This window comes from Strix uralensis, unplaced genomic scaffold, assembly GCF_047716275.1.
Source record: "Strix uralensis isolate ZFMK-TIS-50842 unplaced genomic scaffold, bStrUra1 scaffold_227, whole genome shotgun sequence".
In the NCBI taxonomy this organism is placed as follows: Eukaryota; Metazoa; Chordata; class Aves; order Strigiformes; family Strigidae; genus Strix; species Strix uralensis.
Window position 1 is genome coordinate 89,491 of NW_027436834.1, and position 18,369 is coordinate 107,859.

The following is an 18,369-nucleotide window of genomic DNA, read 5'->3' on the forward strand; positions in this document are numbered from 1 at the left end:
CCTCCCAGGAACACACAGACCCCCCCAGAGCTCTATAAACCATCTGACTGCAGCCTTATCTAAGGCCATATAGGCACAGTTCTCCCCCCAGACTCATGTAAATACTACACAATCCACTCCCCAACCCATATAGGAACTGCGCACAGCCCCCATACCAGGCACAGCTCTCCCCAAAAATGTGTAGGGACCCCTTCCTCCCCCCTCCACTCCAGGCCACACCGACAACCCCTGGAGATGTTTGGAATATGTAGGAACCCACCCCCGAGGCCGTACAGGAGCTATACGGCGAGCGAGGGACCCCAAACCAGCAGCATTTCCCCCAAAAAGGAGCCAGGCAAAGCAGTGGCAGCAGGTCCCTGTATTGAACCCAGCTGTGTGCCCTCCCTCGCCCCACCCCGCCAGACCCCCTCTCCTGAGGGGGGCATGTGACGGGGGCCCCCCCAGAAACCAGCAGCTCGCCAGGAGCAGCCAGGGAGGCCCCGGCTTTGGGGCTCCCCCCAAATTTAGGGGCACCCCACCCAGATCTGGGGACCCCTCCCCACACAAGGGAAGGGGGGGGCATGGAGTGATTCCGGGGGGTGTGACCCCTTGGATTTGTGGGTCAGACCAGGGTGCCGGGGGGCTGCGGGTCCGTGGTGGTGGCGGGGGTGGCCGCAGGGGGGTCCCCTGAGGCCCTGGGGGTGGCAGGGGCAGGGACAGATGTCAAAAAAGAGAAATAAAGAGAAATAAACGAAATACAGAGAAAAAATGACGACAAATGAGAAGACAACAGAAAAAACAGAGAAAGAAAAGAAACAGCAATTAGCCCCCCCCAAACATGGACCCCGCCCCCTCTGCCTGGACAACCCAAAGCCCTGGGGATGGGGACCCCCTCTCCGCCCGGGACCCCCATCCTCCCACTCCCAGAATTAAGAAAAGCAAAAAGGAAAAGAAAAACAAGGGCAGGAGAAATGTCCCCCAGAAATGGGCAGGAATGCCAGGGGTGGGGGGGAGCCCCAGAATGGGGGTTTGGAGGGAAACTGGGGAGGGGACCCCACCCTGGGGAGACCTCAAAGGTGGGGCTGCTGGGGGACCCCAAACTGAGGCACCTGGGGGGTTCTGGGGGTCCCCATGGAGTAGGGCCAAAGGGGGAGGGTTGGGGGGGCCCAAAGGGGGCACATTTAGGGTGTCCCCTGAGGGGACTCTGTGGGGTGTCAGGGGTCTCCAAGTGGGAGTCCCCAATTTGGGGACATTTAGGGGTCCCTGAAGGACTAAGAGAGGAGCCAAACTGGAGCTACTGGTGCCCCCAAATCAAGGCCCTCCTTGTCCTCAAGTTGACGACGTCTGGAGGTCCCCAATGGACGGGGGGGGTCCCCAAACCGGTGATATCAGCCTCCTTGGGGGCGGGTTGCTCACATCATGCCCCCAAACCGGGGCCTACCCCCAATGCCCCTCCTAAAAGAGGGGCATGCGGTACCCCCGGGGCGCCCCATACCTGGGCGCCAGGGCCCCGGCGTAGCTGAGCGAGTGGGGCAGGCCGGGGGGGTCACGGCGGCGGGGGGGCCAGGCAGGGCCGGGGGGCGGCAGGCGGGGGCCGGGGGGTGCTGCCGGAGGGGCCCCCGTGTGCCGCAGGTACCAGTCCCGCAGCCCCTCCAGCGCCAGCCACTTCTGGCTGCGGCGCTGCTCGGCTGAGGGGGGGCCCCCCCGGCCCCGGGCAGCCTCAGGGGCGCTTTCAGGGGGGCCCCCCCAGTCGATCAAGGCCTCCGAGCTGTTGCTGCGGCGGGTGCGGGGGGCCGGCGGGGGTGGGCCAGGTGCCGGGGGCCCCCCCAGCTGCGAGTCCTGGCTGCCCGACCAGGGCCGGGGGGGCAGCCCCGGCACCTCGGGGCTGGGAAGAGGGGGGACACGGGGTGAGACAGAGGGGCTGCAGTCCCCCAAAGCCCCCTGCACCCGCCCTCCATGGCCCTACCCTGCTCACCGCGCCCTGCGATTGCCCCACGCACCCCCCCAACCTGCCCCCAGGACCTACTATTGCCCCCCAGCCCCCACCTCCCACCCACCGTGCCCCCCCAGCCCCCCAAGACGCTCACCGGCAGAGGGGGTGCCCACGGGCGCAGGGGCTGCGGGCCAGGACGGGTGTGGCCGGGACGCTGCGGCCCTCGAAGCTGGAAGCGCTGCGGGGCAGGGTCCGTGCCGGGCTGGGGGCCGCAGCACCCCGTCAGGGGGGTTGGGGGCCCCCCCCAGGACGTTTGGGAGGGGACACGGGGTGGGAAAGGCCTTAGGGGGGCTGGGGGCGGGGGGACACGCACCTGGCAGGGCTGGCGAGGGAGCTGCGGCGGCCGGGTCCCCCCGGGGGAGCATCGGGGGCCCAGGGCGGCCGGCGGTCGGGGCTACCAGATCCGGCCCGGGGGGGCGAGGGGCGACCAGCTCCGCTTGGGGGGAGCTTGGGTGGGGGCAGCCCCGGGAGGGCCCCTGTGGGGACACAGAGAGTGGGGACGCGGTGGCCAGGGGCCCCCCCCCCGCGGGGACGTGGGCGTCCGGGCAGAGCCCTCGGGGGGCACCCGGGGGTCCGGCACTCACCGTTCTCCAGCGCGGGCAGGTCGCAGAGGGACCCGTTCTCATCTGAGGGACCCAAAGCGAGGGGACAGGGGTCAGTGCCTCCGGGGTCCCCCCAAACCTGCCCCCTCCCCATCTGGGGACCCGCCGCGGGGCTTCAGCCCCTCCGCAGCCCCCCGCGCCAGGCCGGGCTCTCCTCAGAGCTCCCCACCGCCCCCCGGGGCTCTGGGCCCCCCCAGCTCCTCCCCGGGTGCCCTGGGGATCCCCCGCCTCGGACCCCCCACCCCGGTGCTCACCGTGCGCGGCGGCGCCGAGCTGGGCGCGGAGCTGCCGGAGCCGCTGGGCCGCGTCGGCCTGCAGGCGCTGGCGGCGGCGGCGCTGCTCGGGGGGCAGCCCCGGGGCGGCCGCCAGGCGCCGGGCGGCCTCCACCACCTGCAGCTGCACCGCCACCTCCCGCCGGGCTGCCCGCGCCGCCTGCGGGAGCCGGGATCGGGCACGGCGGGGCCGGGCCGCGGGGGCCGCCGGACGAGGCCGGAGGGGGCCGCGCGGGGCCGCGGGGGTTAGGGGCGCCGCCATGGGGGTACGGGGGCCGCCGCGGGACACGCCGGGGTACGAGGGGGCCGGGGGCCGCGTGGGGTCTGGGGGCCGCCATAGCAGTGTGGCGACAGCCACGGGACACGCGGGGGGCGCCATCGGGGTACACGAGGGGACGGGACGGGGTACGGGAGCCACCGTGGGTCACCCCGGGGGGGCAGGGACCCACGAGGGGACGCACCCGGGTGGGGGCGGGATGGGGCCAGGGACCCTGGGGCGGGGGGGAAGGACATTTTTGGCCTCCCGCCACCCCCCAGACCCTCGTTGCTCCCCCCTCCAGCGCCCCCCCCCCCCCCCATTCCCCACTGCCTACCTCAGGGAGGGTCCCCCGGGGGGGACCCCCGGCCCGGCGGCGCGGGGGGGGCTGGGGCCTCTCGCCAGGCTCCAGGGGGTATTCGGGGGGCAGCTTCCCCGTCAGCTCCTGCGCACAGCGGGGGGGCGATGGGGGGCCAGGGGGCTGGGGTGGGGGGTCTGGGGGCCTCCAGAAGGGGAAGGGGAGCTTTGGAGGACCAGGGAGCTTGGGGGGGTTATGGAGGGGGGGGGGCTAAGGCAGTCTGGGGAGGGCTATAGGAGTCCCAGGGGGAGCAGGGGGGTGGACAGGGGGTTCCGCGGGTGTCCTGGGTGGAGCGGGGGGGTCCCGGGGGGGTCCCAGGGGGCTGGAGGGTGCTGGGGCTGGGGGCGGAACCCCGGGGGTCAGAGATCAGGGGTGAATCGGGGTGTTCTGGGGTGGGGTCCCCGGGGGGGGGCGTGGAACAGGGATGGGGGGTCAGGTCAGGGGTCAGGGGTGACTCACGGCCTCCTGCAGGCAGAGGCGCCGCAGCTCCCGCAGGCGCAGCCCCAGGGCCTGGCGCAGCCCCCGCTGCCGCTCCCGCAGCTCCTGCAGCCGCCCCGTGGGCGCCCCTGCGCCGGGCAGAGGTCAGGGGGCACAGGTCAGGGGGCACCGGGGCAGAGGTCAGAGACACCGGGGTCACCGGGGAGCAGAGCTCAGGGTCGCCGCAAGTCACCGGGGGGCAGAGGACACCGGGGGGCAGAGGTCGGGGGGCACCACGGAGGCAGGGGCACAGTGGGGTGGGGGGAGACACCGCGGTGTCAGAGGGCACGAGGGAACAGGGCGGGGTCAGAGGTCAGAGGTCGGGATTCACCGTACCTGCAGGGCTGTAGGTCCCCGGGGGGATGATGTGGCCCCTCACCTCCATCTCGGGGCGGGCGGGGGGCCGGCACCCATCGGCCCCGGGCGCTGCGGGGAGCCGTGAACCCAGGCGGCCAGGGGGGAACCCAGGCGGCCGGGGGGGGCCCCAGGCGCCCGCTGCCCCGGGGTCGGGGGTCACGGCCCGGTCCCCCCCTTCCCCCGCTTCCGCCTGCCCGGCCCCTCCCCAGGGACCGGGGCGGCCCCTCCCGCCCCCCAGGCGCCCGGGGGTCCCCACCCCCCAGGGGGACCCGGCCCCTCCTCCCGCCGAAGGGGCCCCCGGGGGTGTGGGGGGGGCGAGGCTCAGACCTGGACCCCCCCGGGGGACCCCAGCCCTCCTCCCCGAAGCCCCGTTTCCCACAGTGCCCTGGGGCAGCCCCCCTCCCCCCCCCCCCCCCGTGTCCCCCTTACCGTAACCCCGCGGGCGCTGCTCCGGGGGGTGGCGTGGCCGGGGGGGGCTCCCGCCACCCACACGGCTGGGTGGGACCCAGGCGTCCGGGGGGGGGTCAGCCCCGCACCCCCCCCAGGGGACCCGGGCGTCCGGGCAGCTCCGCTCCCCCCCCGGCGGCTCCGGGGGGACCCAGGCGTCCGGGGGCGGGGGGTCTGGCTCCCCCCAGAGGGACCCAGGCGTCCGGGCGGGGAGAGCGGCCTTCCCGGGCAGCAGGCGGCCGGGCGGGTGTCGGGGTCCCCCCTGCTCCCCCCCGTGATGTCACTTCCTGCCGGCTCCCCTCCCCCCGGGGCCCAGCGCTTCCTGCCTCAGCCCCGCGGCCCCCGCTCGGGGCACCGGGACCCCCCCCGGCCCCCCCTCCCCGGCCCCGCAGGGACACCCCGAGACCCCTTGGACTCCGCAGTGGCCTCCAGGCCCACCCCCCCCGCACCCCCACGGCAGCCCCCAGCTCCCCGGCCCTCGCGAGGCCTGGGGAAGCGCCACCCCCCGGCACTTCACAGCCCCCCCCACCCCATAGGGCCCCCCCACCCTAGAGGCCCCCCCCAGCCCCGTAGCCCCCCCCGCAGTCGCGCAGGGCCCCTCCCCGCCCCATAGGGAGCCCCTGAGCGGTGCCGTGGGGCGCGGGGGGCGGCGATGTCCCGTGGGGCGGCCGAGGGGGCCCCCGCGCCCCCCGGCCCCCCCCCAGCGCCGCCCCCCGGGTGCCCCACGGTCTACGTCCTGCTGGAGGGGCCCAGCGCCCCTGACACCCTCCGGCTGCTCAGGTGAGGGGGGGCCCGGGGGGGGCCGCACAGTCCCGGGGCAGTGCCCTGTCCCTGCCCCACGGCGGGGCTGGGGACGTCGGGAGGGCTCAGGGGGTGGCGAAAGGCGGGGGGGGGGGGGTGCCCAGGGTGGGTGAGGAAGCGTTTGGGGGGTGACCGGGGGGGCTCTGGGAGGGGTGTGCAGGGGGAACGGGAGGGATTTTGAGGGGTCGTGAGGGGGTGTGCGGAGATCTGGGAGGGAGTGGGGGGCTGTGGGAGGGGTCCCAGGGGGGGCTGTGAGGGGGATCTGGGGGGCCAGTGGGCACTGACCCCCTTCCCCTGGCACAGCCTGAGCTCAGTGCTGCCCGAGTCGGGGATCGTGGCTGACATCGAGTGGGAACCACCTGGAGGGGGGACCCCCGGGGACCCCCCCAGTGACCCCCCTGGGGACACCCCTGGAGACACCCCCAGGACCCCTGCAGACGCCCCCAGTACCTTCTACTGTCTGAAGAGCCAGCCCCTGCCCCACAGGTACTTGCGACCCCCCAGCCCCCCCATCCCCTCACCCCCCCGCTGCCATTAACCCCCTCCTCTGCAGCGCGGGGCCGGCCCCCCCAGCGGCCATGGCGGCCCCCCCCGCGGCCCCCCCCTCCTCCCGGGTGCTGCTGCGGCAGCAGTTGATGCGGGCGCAGGCGCAGGAGCAGGAGCAGAGGGAGAGGAGGGGCCCCCCCGGCCCCCCCGCAGCCCCCAGCACCCCTGGACCCTCACCTGCAATCGCCGTCGGTGCCCCCCCACCCCGGGCGCCCCCCCATGTGCCCCCTGAGGTGCTCAAGGTGAGGCCCCATGGAAAAGGGGGGGGACGATGGGGGTGTCACGGGAAGCTGGAGGACCTTTGGGGGGCTGGTGTGTGCTGGGAAATGGGGGACTCCCGTGGGGGGGGAATGGGGGAGTTGGGGGTCAGGCAGGGATTGGGGTCCCCAGGGGAGGGGGGGGGGGGTATGAAGGGGAACCTGGGGCGGGGGGATGGGGGGGGGGGGGCGCAGGGCAGGGGGCATATGGGAGTCTCTGAGCTTCGGGCTGGGGGAGGCAGGGAGGGTATGGGGGGAATATGGGGGGCTCTGGGGCAGAGGGGATATGGGGACGGCATGCTGGGAATTGGGGGTCTTTGGGTCTCGGGTAAGGGGGGGGCTGGGGCCCCCTCGGCCCTGACACCCCCTGTGCCCCCCCCAGGTGCAGACCCACCTGGAGAACCCCACACGCTACCACCTGCGGGCGGCTCAGCGGCAGCAGGTCCGGCAGTACCTCACCTCTGCCCTGGGCCGGGGCCCCCCCAGCCCCCCGGGGCCCCCCCCAGCCCCCCCCACTCCCCACAGCCCCCTCACCCTGCTCCACATCGGCCCCGGCTCTGAGAAGGAGGTGAGGGATGAGAGTGTCCCCGGCGATGGGGGGAACAGCGCGGGGGGGTCTGCGGTGTTCCGTGGGGGGCGCCGCGGTGTTCTGTGGGGGGGCCGTGGTGTTCCGTGGGGGGCTGTGATGCAACAGGAGAGCAACGTGATGTCACTCCTGCGGAATGGGGCGTGGCACTGGGGGGTGTGAGGTGGCGTGGGGGGGTGAGGCAATCCTGTGGTGTCATACGGAGCCACCTGGCACCAGGTGGGTGGTGGGGATGCGATGCCTTGGGGCGGTGACGTGGTTGGGGGGGGCGGTGACGTGATTTCTGGGGGTGGTGACGTGACGCCCGGGGACAGGGATACAATCCCGGGGACGTGAACGCTGCCCCCGTGGGTCTGAGGTGATCCTGGGCGGCTCCGATGAGTATTTGTGGTTTTCTTCGCTCTCTTGCAGATCGATGATGTCATCGATGAGATCATCAGCCTGGAATCCAGCTATGACGAGCTGCTCAGCTTCGGTCCAGCCGAGGGGGGTCTCCAGCTCCCGAACACGGTGCGCTGCCCCTTTAAGGGGCTTGGGGGTGGGGACTACCCGTTGGAGGGGGTGTGGCATGTACAAGCCCTGCCCAGTGCTTCTCATTGGCTGTAAACACAGTGTAGAGTGGCCAATGGGGAGTGTGGCTGGGGGTGTGGCTTATCATAGCCCCACCCATTAGAGCCTCTGGGGGCGGGGCCTCCACCCCATACGAGCCAATGAGGCTTGTGTGGGAGCTTGCTGCCATATAAGGGTAGAGGCGGTGCTGAGTGGGGGGAGTCTGAGAGCTGGGCGTGTCCTGCTCCTCCCAATTGGGTGAGGGGAGGGTGGGGCCTGCTCAGAGGGGCATGGCCAAAAGAGAGCACTTGGGCTGGGTGGGCGTCGTTTGTGCAGAGGTGGGCGGGGCCTGGCCGAGGGGAGAGCTGGCCCCATGGGGGTGGGGGAAGGTGGGGGTGTGGTCGGGGGGGGGGGGGGGCGGCGCAGTCGTGCTGACCCCACCCCCACCTGCAGCTGCCCGCCCCTGGGCCCCTCCTGGAAGTGTTCAGCCCCCCCCAGGGGGGCAGCAGCTCCTGTCCTGCCGAGCTGCCCCGTGTCAAGGCCGAGCTCTCGGGTAGGGGGGGCCCCTCTTGGGGGTTGGCAGGGCCTGGGGGTGTCCCTATGGGGCCAGGAGGGGGCCCAAGAGGTCCTATGGGGTGGGGGGGGTCCTTGGGGGGGTCCTTATGTGGCTAGACGGGGTCTGGGGGGGCTCACTATGGTGGGGAGGAGGTCCCAGGGTTCTCTTTGGGGTATGGGAGGGTCTTAGGGGTCACTGTGAGGCTGGAGGGAGGGCTATGGGGCAGAAAGGACCCAGGGGGGTACTTGGGGAGTCCCTGTGGGGCAGGGAGGCTCAAGGGTGGGTCCCTGTGGGGCAGGAGGGGTTGGGGTCCTGCCCTGAGGTTGTTGATGGCTGCTCCCTTGCCCCCAGAAACGGAGGCAAAGGCGCTGCTGAAGGAGCGGCAGAAGAAGGACAACCACAACCTGAGTGAGCTGGGGGCAAAAGGGGGGGCCGGAAGGGCCCGGGGGGGCTGCCACAGGGCTGACGTGTTTCCCCTCCGCAGTCGAGCGGCGCCGACGATTCAACATCAACGACCGCATCAAGGAACTAGGGACTCTCATCCCCAAATCCAACGACCCGTGAGTGGGGGACCCCACTCCCCAAGGGGCCCTGGCATCTGGGTGGCTGCTGGGGGTCCACAGCAGGTCCTGTGAGGGACTCTGGCATCTGGGGGTACCTACGGGAGGTGCCAGCGGGACCCAGGCGTCACAATGCCGGCAGGGAGATGCGCTGGAACAAAGGCACCATCCTGAAAGCCTCGGTGGATTACATCCGCAAGCTGCAGAAGGAGACGCAGCGCTCCCGGGAGCTCGAGCTGCACCAGCAGCGCTTGGAGCAGGCGAACCGCAGCCTCCAGCTCCGCGTCCAGGTCTGGGGGGCTGGGGTGGGGGGTCCTATGGGTTTAAGGAGATGGTTTATGGCACTGGGAAGGGCGGAATTGGGAGTCTGTGGGGCTGGAGCAGAGCTGGGAGGCTCTGTGGGACTGGGTTGGGGGGCTACAGGGTCAGAGAGGGGTAGACCGTGGGTTTTGGGGACTTCAGGGGGCTATTGGGGGGCTATGGAAGCATTATGGGTTCATCAGTCATCTGGAGGGGGGTGCTCATGAGGCCAGGGGGAGCGGAACCAGGGGAATGGGGGTGGTGTTGTGTTACTGCGAGGCTGGTTGGGTTGAGCAGGGGTCTGGGGAGATCTGTGAGACTGGGGGGTATATTTGGGCCCATGGATCACTGACCTCCCCTGTACCCCAGGAGCTGGAGCTGCAGGCGCAGCTGCACGGGCTCCCCCTGAGCCCTCCAGCGGCGCCAGTGGCCGAGGGGGGCTGCGAGGAGGCCCCTGGGGGCCCCCCCTTCCCCCCAGGGGGCCCCCCCACTCCCCAGTGCCTCCTGGACCTGGCGCTGGCTGACGACCTGCCCCCAGGGCTGGGCCTGCCCCTGAGCCTGGGGGGTGCTGAGGGGAGCTTGGATGATATCCTGATGGATGATGGTGGGGGACTGTCACCCCTCGGCCCTCCTGGCGCCCTCCTCGCCTCCCCCGGGCCCTCCCGCGCCTCCAGCCCCCGCAGCAGTCTCAGCATGGAGGACGACTCCTGAGCACCGCCCACGCCACCCCTTTAAGGACCCTCGGGCGTGGCCCTTGTAAGGACCCTCCCCACCGCGTGGCCCTTCGAAGGACCCCCGTGCACCCCTTGAGGCCCCACCCCAGCACCCCGATGGCTGTTTCTTGTGGGCCTCACAGGGTGCCCTTTTAAGGCCCTTAGAACGGGAAAGCCCTTTTTAAGGATGGCACTGTATTGCCCTTTGAAGGTGCCCAGTTGGTGGGCCCCGTTAAAGGACCTCGTTTGGGCATGGCCCTTTTATGGAGGACGCATGGTGTGGCCCTTTTAAGGTTCTGGCGTGGGCCCCGCTTAGGTGTGGCCCTTTTAAGGTTTCTCTTCAGCCCCGCCTCAGGGGAAGCCCCGCCCCTCAGGGAAGACACCTCCGGTCCCGCCCCATGGAGAGGCCCCGCCCCCTCAGCTCCTCCCCCCCCCCCCCCCCCCCGCTGGCGGGCTCCTGGGGGCTGGGCCCTCAGGCACGAAGCCCCGCCCCCCTCCGCTGTCACTCTCACACGCTCCGCCCACCATACTAACCCTCCTCGGTCCCGCCCTCTTTTAGAGGCCCCGCCCACCGGCTCCCTTAAAGGGACCGGCCCCCCGTTCCCCCTCCGATTTTGTACGGAAACCGCCGCGTGGGAAATAAACGTTTGTTAACGAAGAGCCGCCCGGTGCCGGGGAGCGGGGGCGGCGCCTACAGAGCGGGGGGGCTTCGGTCGGATTGGCAGCATCCGGGGGGCCCTGTGTAGAACCAGGGGGAGCCCCTATAAGGCCTGTAGCACCCAGGGGGCCGGTACAGCCGAGGGGACCGCTGCGGGGTGGTCCCCATGGCGCGGTCCGTCCTGGGCCTGCAGCACCGGGGGCCGATGGACCGCGCAGCGGTGGGGGACAGTCCGCGAGTCGCGAGGGGGGGCTGCGTGGGCCTTGTGGTGCTCCGGGGGCCTACACGGCCCCTCCGCGCCGGGACCGTCTCTATGGTCCCCGCACGGCCCCTCTGCCCGCCGGGGCGGCCGCCAGCTCTGTGGCCGTGGTGTGACGTCACTTCCGCGTCTCTACGCCTCCCGCGGGCCCGCTAGAGCGTCCGCTTCCGGCTCCGCCCCGCGGGGTCCTCCCGCGGCGCCAAGATGGCGCAGGCCCTGTCGGCCGAGGAGTTCCAGCGGATGCAGGTGGGGCCGGGCCCGGGGCTCGGGGCTCTCGGCCCGCCGCCGCCCCGCTCACCCCGCTCCCCCCTCCCAGGCGCAGCTGCTGGAGCTGCGGACGGAGAACTACCGTCTCTCGGATGAGCTGCGGAAGAACGGCGCCGGTACGGGGGCGGGATGCGATGGGGGACCCCGGGGGGGGCGGCCCGGCCGCCGCCTCCCTGACGGCCCGTGTTCCCCCAGAGCTGTTGGGGCTGCGGCAGCGGGTGCAGGCGCTGGACAAGGACCTGGCCAAGGCCAACAAGGTGAGGGGAGCCCCTGCCGTGGGCTCTGACCTGCCCTGCAGCCCCCGACCCCGCTGCGACCGCTTCTTTCTCTTGTAGGCTCTCAGTAAGAGTAAGAAGGCGCAGGTGGGTCCTGGGGGGGTCTCTGCGGGTGCTGGGGGGGGTCCTGGGGGGGTCTCTGTGGGTGCTGGGAGGGACTTGGGGGGGGTCTCTGGGAGTGCTGGGAGGGCGGGCCTTGAGGGGTGCTGTCTGTAGGTGCTGGGGGGGCGGTCCTGGAGAGATTTCTGAAGGTGCTGGGGCGGGGTCTTGGGGTGTCATTAACTGTGCTGAGGGTCTCCTTGGGGGCGTCTCTAATGCTGTTGGAGAAGGGTTGGAAAGGTCCTTGAGAGATACTGGGAGGTTTCTGGGGGTGGTGGGGGGGCCTAGAGGGTCTTTCATGATGCTGGGGGGCCCTTGGATGTGCTGGGAGGTCCTGGAGGCTCTCCAGGGATGCTGGAGGGAGTCTTGGGGGGTCCCTGTGAGTGCCAGCAAGGTCTCTGCAGTTCCTACAAGGGTGCTGGGTGGATCTAGGTGGTCTCTAGGGATGCCGGGTGGGTTCCTGGGGATCCTGGGTAGTCCCTGGGGATTCTCTAGTCACTGGGAGGTGTCCCAGGGGCTCTTGAGGAGCTCTTGGATTAGTCCTGTAGGTGTCCATAGGGTCCATGTAGGTGCTGAGGGGTGTCAGGGGTCACTGCGGGGGATGCTATGGGGTCTGGGGGGGTCTGCAGGGAGCCCGCGAGGAGTTCTGGGGGTCCTGGCCACAGGATACCAGTGGTGGACCCCCCCCCCAGGAGGTGGAGGCGCTACTGGGGGAGACACGGATGCTGCAGGGGAAGCTCCAGAGCCAGGAGGACGATTTCCGCCTCCAGAACAGCACCCTTCTGCGTGAGCTGGCCAAGGTGGGGGTTCTGGGCCTTCCAGGGAACCCAGTATCCCTCCTCCATGTCTCCTAGGCCATCCTGGGGGTCTCTAATGCCTCCCAGTGCCACCTTAGGGGTTCTTGGGGTGTCCCTGATGTCACTCTGGGAGGTTCTGCCTCACTGGGGGGGAGTACGGGACCCAAAGGATCCCTGGGGGTCCCCAGTGTCACTTCCAGGGTCTGGGAGTTTTCTTGGTGTCATTTTGGGGTCTCTGGGGGTGACCAGTGTCACCACAGGGGCTCCCCAACCCCTTCTGGGGGGTCTTGGGGATCCCTTTGGGTCCCATGGAGGGGCCTGGGGGATCCCGCGGGTGCCTGACCTTGGAGGGGGTCCCAGCTGTGTGCGCAGATCGAGGGACTGGAGGAGGAGAACCGGCGGCTGCGGGAGGGGGAGCCCCCAGGACCCCCCCATGACCCCCCGGCCTCTGCAGAGCCCCCCCCCGATGGGGCTGCTGGTGACAGTGGGGCCCCCTTGGCCCCTACAGATGGTGAGGGGGCACCTGGGGGACGATGTCGGGCTCTCTGGGGTCTTTGGGAGGTTTGGGGGTTCCTGAGGGCTTGGGGGTGTTCTGGGATTGTCCCTGGGGGGTGTTGGGGTGCCGGAGAGGGTGTTTGTATGGGCCTTGTCGCTGTCTGTAGGGCAGTATGGCTGCCTAGGGGGTGGGATAGGGGGGTCTCTGTGGGGCACAGAGTGCCCATCGGGTGGGTGTGGGGTTTCTGTGGGTCCTTATCAGGCTGGGAGGGTGTTTATGGGGCTCAGTGGGGGGGATATGGGTCTGAGCCCCCACTCTCTCAGCCCCCCTGGAGCCCCCCGGGGAGGTGCAGCCGGCAGAGGAGGGGGCTGGGGGTGACGCTTCCCCCAGGGAACTTCCAGTACTCGCTGCCCAGGTATGTCGTGAGGGGAGTCGGGTGTGTGGGAAGCTTGGGGGGTCTGGAGGGGCTAAAGAAGGTTCAGAAGTATGGGGGAGGGGAGTTTTGGGGGAAATATGGGGGGATGAATGGATGTGGGGAGAAATGCAGGCACCGGAGGGGGTGAGGGTTGGGGGTTTGTAATGGGTTAGGAAGGTTGTGAGAGAATGAGAGGGGTGGGGGGATGTGTAAGGGGTGTTTGGACCGACACAGATGGTGTGGGCTTTGATGAGAAGAGTTTTGGGGAGAGATGCAGTAAAAATGCAGCTGAAAACAGAAAGAAATTGGGGGCAGGAGACCGTGAAGGTATATCAGAAGGGAAGGTGTGTAGGTGGAACTTAGGACATGGGGGGCACGTCTGGGGGTCTTTTGCAGGCGGAGGTGGCCCAGCTGCAGGCAGAGGTGGCCAAGGTAAGGCTGGGCCCTTTTAGGGGGCCCTGAGGAGGATTTGGGGGTATTTGGAGTTGGGGGGGGCTCCCATAGGAGATCTGGGAGGGTTGGAGTCCCACAGGGTTTTGGGGGGCTCTTGAGGGGATTTGGGAGCTTCTGGGGGACCTTGGCAGAGTCTGTGGGGACTTCTGGTGTCTCGGAGAACTCTGGGATCCTGGGGACCTCGGGGGTGTCCCAGAGGGATTTGGGGATGTCCGAGGGGTGTCCCAGGAGGATTTCGGGGGCCTCAGAGGGGTTTTGAGGGCACTGAAGGGGTTCTGGGAGCTCTCAGTGGGTGCTGGGAGGGATCGTCATCGTTCCACTGAGAGTGGTGTTTGTGTTACTGCTTCTCAGCTCACAGAGAAACTGAGGAAGAAGCAGGAGAGGTGAGAGTGCCCGGAGATCTGGGCTTTATTTAGGGCACGATGTGGTTATTTTCTGGCTTTTTGTCTATTTTTTTCCTCCCCCCCCCCAGTTTCCTCCAGTTGCAGGCAGAGAAGGAGACGTTGCTCAGGGACAGTCGGTGGGTGGCTCCTGGGGTTCATGGGGTGGGCCTGGTGTCTCCCCGGGATGCCTGGGACCCCCCTCAGACACCCAGTTCCCTCCATGCACCCCAGGACAGAGGCGGAGGAGCTCCGGGTCCGACGGGATGAGGAATTTCGGGAGCTCCAGGCCCAGAACCAGCAGCTGCAGCAGGAGCTGGAGGCTGCGGCCCAGGTGGGGGCACCCGGGGGGGGTGTCCCCGGGCATTGGGGGTTCTTGGGGGAGCACCTTGGGGTGTTGCTGGGGTCCTAGGGGTGCCCCATGGTGTTGTGGGAGTCCCGGGAGGCTCCCTGGAGAAACTGGGGAGCACCTGTGTGTTGGGGGGCTCCTGAGGGTCACATCTTGGTGTCAGACTCTTTGGGGAGCACCCTATGACATGGGGGGGGTGTAGGGTGGGGCCCTGCAGCCTCTGTACAGCGCCGTGTGGCAGCTGATGGCCCCAGGGCAGTCTTGTCTGGGTCTGGGCAGCCTGGAGCAGCTCTATACGGCCGCGGGCAGCGCCGCCGGACCCTATAGGGCCCTATAGAGCGCTGTGTGGGGCGGCAGGCGGAGGCGGAGCTGCAGGAGCGGAGCGGGGCCCTGGCCCGGGAGCTGCAGGAGGCCCAGGCGCAGTGCGACGCCCTCGACGCCCAGCTCCAGGTGGGGCTGGGGCGCTCTTGGGGGTCCTGGGGTGGGGGTTGGGTGTCCCTGGGGGGTGGTTTGGGATCCCCTGGAGGGGAGGTTGGGGTTTCCTTGAGGGTGGTTTTGGATTCCTGGGAGTGTTTTGGGTTTCAGTTTAAAAGCCCCGAAGAGTTTCAGGTTCCTGCGGGACTTTGAGGTCCCTGCTGTGCTTCTCACCCTGTCTCACCACGGGGATCCGTGGGTGGGTTTAGGGCTCCTCAGGCTGCTCCTGACCTCATCCTGGGCCATTTGGGGGTCCCCAGGGGGGATTTAGGGTCCCAGAGGTACCCTGACACCATCTCCAGGCACCCCTGGCCCTCTTCCTGGGGGGTTTTGGGGCCCTGGGAGGACTTGAGGTCCCCGAGGTGCTGTCCCGGGGTGCGTGTGCGAGGCGTGTGCCTGGCGGTGCGCCCGCAGGTGTGCGCGGGGGAGCGGGACGAGCTGCGGCGGCGGCTGGCAGAGGCGGAGGACACCTGTAGGGAGAGCGAGCGGGGCCGGCAGCAGGCGCAGGTCAGCACCGCCCTCCCCTCTGCCGCGCCTCCCGCCGGGATGGGGACGCCCCCCAGCCTGTCCCGTCTCCCCCCAGGAGCAGCTGGAGCGTCAGGCGCAGGAGCACGCGGCAGCCGTCCGTGCCTGCATGGAGCAGCACCGGGCCGAACTGGAGGTGAGCGTGTGGCTATAGGGGATCCCCCTCGGACCCCAGGGGGGCTCTAGGCCCCCCCGTGGAGCTACAGGGGCTGTAGAAATGCCGTATCGCTGGAGCCGTTGTTGTACTTCTGTAACGACCGTAGTAGCTACAAGGGGTTTTACACGGTTATTGGTGCTGCACCGTTTACATGCGTGTGACACGTCATGCATAGTATTTGTGAGGTTTTACGAGGTTTATCGTGCTTTTGTGGAAAACGTAAGAAATGTTGGGGTAGCGTGGAGATCGTAAGGGCTTCTGTGACTCTATGGAACCTTTAGAGTGCTGCGGCGTGCAGAGGAACTGCGAGGAACTCGTGTAGTTATCTGAGACTCTATAGAATCTATAGACGCTGTAGAGTGTCGGAAGAGCTAAAAGCACTTTTTATATGTTGCATGTGTTCAGTAGAGCCTCTTACAACATTACAGGGCCTGTGGGGTGCACCAGAGTCTGGAGGATCTATAGGGTGATCTGTGGTTTTCTAAAGGCCGTAGGAACCCAGAGATGCTACGACATCTATAGAGGCTCCATAAAGAGTTGTATTGAGCCTGGCCTGTTGTAGGGGCCCTACCAGACTTACAGAGCTTGTCCAGGGATGTTACAGGAGCCATGCCTGCTCCCCCGCGGCCCTGTAGAGCCCTATAGGTGCCAGGACTGGGTGTGACTCTCTGCTGTCCCCAGGGCCGTGTTGGGGAGCTGCAGGCAGCGCTGGGGGATGCTGAGCGGCAGCGGGAGCTGCAGGAGGCTGAGGACCGGGCACTGCGCCAGGTACCCCCACCCCGAAATCCACCTCCGTGGGACCCTCAGAGCCACCCTATCCCCTAGTGCCCCTCCCTGAGCCACCAGGATCCCCTCACAGCCCCCCTGGGAACCCCAGATACACCCCCATGTCATTCTCCAGCCCTCCTGAGACCACCAGAAATCTCACTGGGACTCCCAGCTCCTCTGTGGAGAGCCCCACAGATCCCCCACCAGAGACCTTCAGATGCCCAAGTACCCCCCAAATCCCCTCCCAGGTCCCCAAACTCCTCTGGGATCTTTCTCCGAATTCTTCCTGGCCCCCTGCATTCTCCTGGGTTCCCTGTGAGCCCCCAGGACCCTCCAGACTCCCCTCAGCACCCACAAGTCTTCTCTGGGACCCCCCAAATCTCCTCCGCTCCTCTCTGTTCCCCCAGGAGCTGAAGGACGTCCGGGATGGGCAGCGCATCCTGGAGAAGAAGGGCAGCGCCGCGGTGAGGGACCCCGGGGGTGGGGGGGTGCCTAGAGGCCGGGGTCCTGCGCAGGGCCCTGACCTCCCCTCCCCGTTGTTGTCCGTCCCCCCCGCCCCCGCAGCTGAAGGACCTGAAGCGGCAGCTGCAGCTGGAGCGGCGCCGGGCTGACCGCCTGCAGGAGCGGCTGCAGGAGCTGCTGGCCCCCACCCGTGCGCGCAGCGGTAGCTGGACGCTGGTGTCCCCTGTGGGACTGGGGGAGGCTCCCAGGCACCGGGGTCCCCTCAAGGGGGGGCCTCCTGGACGCCTGGGCAGTCCTGGGTCTGCAGGTTGGGGGAGTGTTGGAGTCTGCTGGTGGGAGGAAAATAGGTGCAGGGGGTGCCCTAAATGCCATGGAACGCCTGGGTGTGTGGGGAGAGGGGTAACAGGGTCCCCTGGAGGGTGTGGGGTGAAGGGGGGGTGCCCAGACCCCTGGGTCCTCTGGGGTTGGGTAGTGCCTGGGCCCCCTTTCCCCCCTCCGCAGAGCTGGAGGAGGGGTGGGCCCATCTCGGACACCTGGGTCCCCTTTTTTGCCCTGGCAGGCCTGGAGGAGCTGGGGCTGGAGGGGGGCTCCCCCGGGCGGGGGCCGGGGGGCGACAGCAGCAGCCTCTCGTCCCTGGGCCGTGATGGCTCCGCCCCTGGCAGCACCAAGGTGGGCGGGGCCTGGGGCAGGGGCGGGGCCGCCAAGGGGAGGGGTCTGAGGGGAATGGGGTGTGGCTACAGCAGGGGTGTGGCTGGGTTGGGTGTGGCTGGGTGAGGGCTGCCGGGGGGGGGGGGGGGGGGGGGGCTGTGGTGGGGGAGTGGGGCCAGCCTGGCCCCTCCCCAGCTGGGGGGGGGGAGACTGGAGTGGGGGGTGGGGCTGGGCTGGGGGTGTGGCCTTGCCCTGGGTGCAGGCCCCCCCCTGACCCCACCCTCCCCTGCAGTCGGGCTCAGGAAGCCCGGGGGGGGGCAGCGGTGGTGGGGGGGTCCCCGGCGGGGGGGGCCTGTCCCCGGCAGAGGTGGCGGAGCTGTTCCAGCGCCTGGCCCAGAGCCAGCAGGAGCGGTGGCTGCTGGAGGAGAAGGTACTAGGCGTGGCATGGGAGGGGCTGGGGAGGGGCAGTGGGGGGGGTCACTGCTGCTGCCTTCCTCCCCTCCCCAGGTGCGTCACCTGGAGGTGAGCAGCGCCTCGATGGCGGAGGACCTGTGCCGCAAGAGCGCCATCATCCAGAGCTTCGTGCGCGACAGCCGCCTGGGTGAGCCCCCCCCCACCCCCCGCAGCCCTCGGCCCCTCCCCACCTCCCCGCGCTCACCTTGGCTCCGGCTGCCCCCCCCCAGAGGCTGCAGGCCCTCCCGGGCCCCCCCGGCGGGGCACGGGGCCAGGGGAGGAGGGGCTGCGGGAGATGAACAAGAAGCTGCAGAACATGTTGGAGGAGCAGCTGACCAAGAACCTGCACCTGGGCCAGGTGGGTGGGGCCTTGGGCAGGGGTGGGGTCTGGGGGTGGGACCGGGGGTGGGGCCTCGGGCCTGGGGGGTGGCTGGGGCCTCGGGGCGGGGGCGGGGCGCGCTGACCCCGCCTCCATCCGCCCCCAGGACCTGGAGGCGCTAACGCAGGAGCTGGCCCGGCTCAGCAAGGAGCGCACGGCGCCCCCCGGGCCCCCCTGAGGGGCGGGGCCTCTGCCCGTGGGCGGGGCCTCTCCCCGCCCCGCCTCTGTCGGCTCCGCCTCCCCCACGCGCTGGACGGCGGGGACGTTGCTGCTTTAAGGGGAGACGCCCCTTTAAGGAGGGGGTGGCCCCTTCTGGAGGGCGTTGCCCCTTTAAGGGGGGGCCCGCATGCGCCCCTCGGTTTCCCCCTTAATAAACCCCTTGTGAACCGCTGCCGCTGCCTCATTGGCTCCGTTCGGGGGGGCGGGGCTGCGCCGTGACACTGTGC

At 69.4% G+C, this 18,369-nt stretch overlaps 3 protein-coding genes across 11 annotated transcripts; 2 read left to right on the forward strand and 1 right to left on the reverse strand.

The window, feature by feature from the left end:
- Positions 1 to 343: 343 nt before the first annotated feature.
- On the reverse strand, positions 344 to 4,997 carry CCDC120 (coiled-coil domain containing 120). 2 transcript variants are annotated; one of them, XM_074857611.1, is made up of 10 exons: positions 4,724 to 4,997; positions 4,274 to 4,363; positions 3,920 to 4,026; positions 3,440 to 3,547; positions 2,829 to 3,006; positions 2,557 to 2,598; positions 2,286 to 2,448; positions 2,067 to 2,150; positions 1,475 to 1,864; positions 344 to 674 (listed from the first exon to the last, which is right to left on the reverse strand). In XM_074857611.1, the coding sequence occupies exons 2-10, from the start codon at positions 4,320 to 4,322 to the stop codon at positions 602 to 604; spliced, it is 1,194 nt and encodes a 397-aa protein (XP_074713712.1). In that variant the 5' UTR covers positions 4,323 to 4,363; positions 4,724 to 4,997; the 3' UTR covers positions 344 to 601. The 2 variants fall into 2 exon arrangements, with proteins under 2 accessions (XP_074713712.1, XP_074713711.1); XM_074857610.1 differs by having other exon boundaries at positions 2,067 to 2,174; positions 4,724 to 4,995.
- A 286-nt stretch (positions 4,998 to 5,283) lies between these two features.
- Positions 5,284 to 10,267, forward strand: LOC141938659 (transcription factor E3-like). Its single transcript, XM_074857607.1, has 10 exons — positions 5,284 to 5,521; positions 5,846 to 6,028; positions 6,096 to 6,330; positions 6,728 to 6,913; positions 7,343 to 7,441; positions 7,934 to 8,033; positions 8,388 to 8,444; positions 8,521 to 8,596; positions 8,739 to 8,886; positions 9,266 to 10,267. The coding sequence occupies exons 1-10, from the start codon at positions 5,394 to 5,396 to the stop codon at positions 9,605 to 9,607; spliced, it is 1,554 nt and encodes a 517-aa protein (XP_074713708.1). The 5' UTR covers positions 5,284 to 5,393; the 3' UTR covers positions 9,608 to 10,267.
- A 100-nt stretch (positions 10,268 to 10,367) lies between these two features.
- GRIPAP1 (GRIP1 associated protein 1) lies at positions 10,368 to 18,314 on the forward strand. Of its 8 annotated transcripts, none has more exons than XM_074857599.1 (22): positions 10,368 to 10,772; positions 10,843 to 10,909; positions 10,989 to 11,050; positions 11,129 to 11,155; positions 11,860 to 11,967; positions 12,325 to 12,475; positions 12,784 to 12,875; positions 13,272 to 13,307; positions 13,680 to 13,711; positions 13,801 to 13,848; positions 13,943 to 14,042; positions 14,415 to 14,507; positions 14,946 to 15,038; positions 15,115 to 15,192; positions 15,895 to 15,981; positions 16,389 to 16,445; positions 16,546 to 16,645; positions 17,003 to 17,112; positions 17,384 to 17,521; positions 17,599 to 17,692; positions 17,775 to 17,902; positions 18,030 to 18,314. In XM_074857599.1, the coding sequence occupies exons 1-22, from the start codon at positions 10,731 to 10,733 to the stop codon at positions 18,099 to 18,101; spliced, it is 1,815 nt and encodes a 604-aa protein (XP_074713700.1). In that variant the 5' UTR covers positions 10,368 to 10,730; the 3' UTR covers positions 18,102 to 18,314. The 8 variants fall into 8 exon arrangements, with proteins under 8 accessions (XP_074713700.1, XP_074713701.1, XP_074713704.1 ...); XM_074857600.1 differs by having other exon boundaries at positions 16,546 to 16,633; XM_074857603.1 differs by lacking the exon at positions 14,946 to 15,038.
- Positions 18,315 to 18,369: the final 55 nt, after the last annotated feature.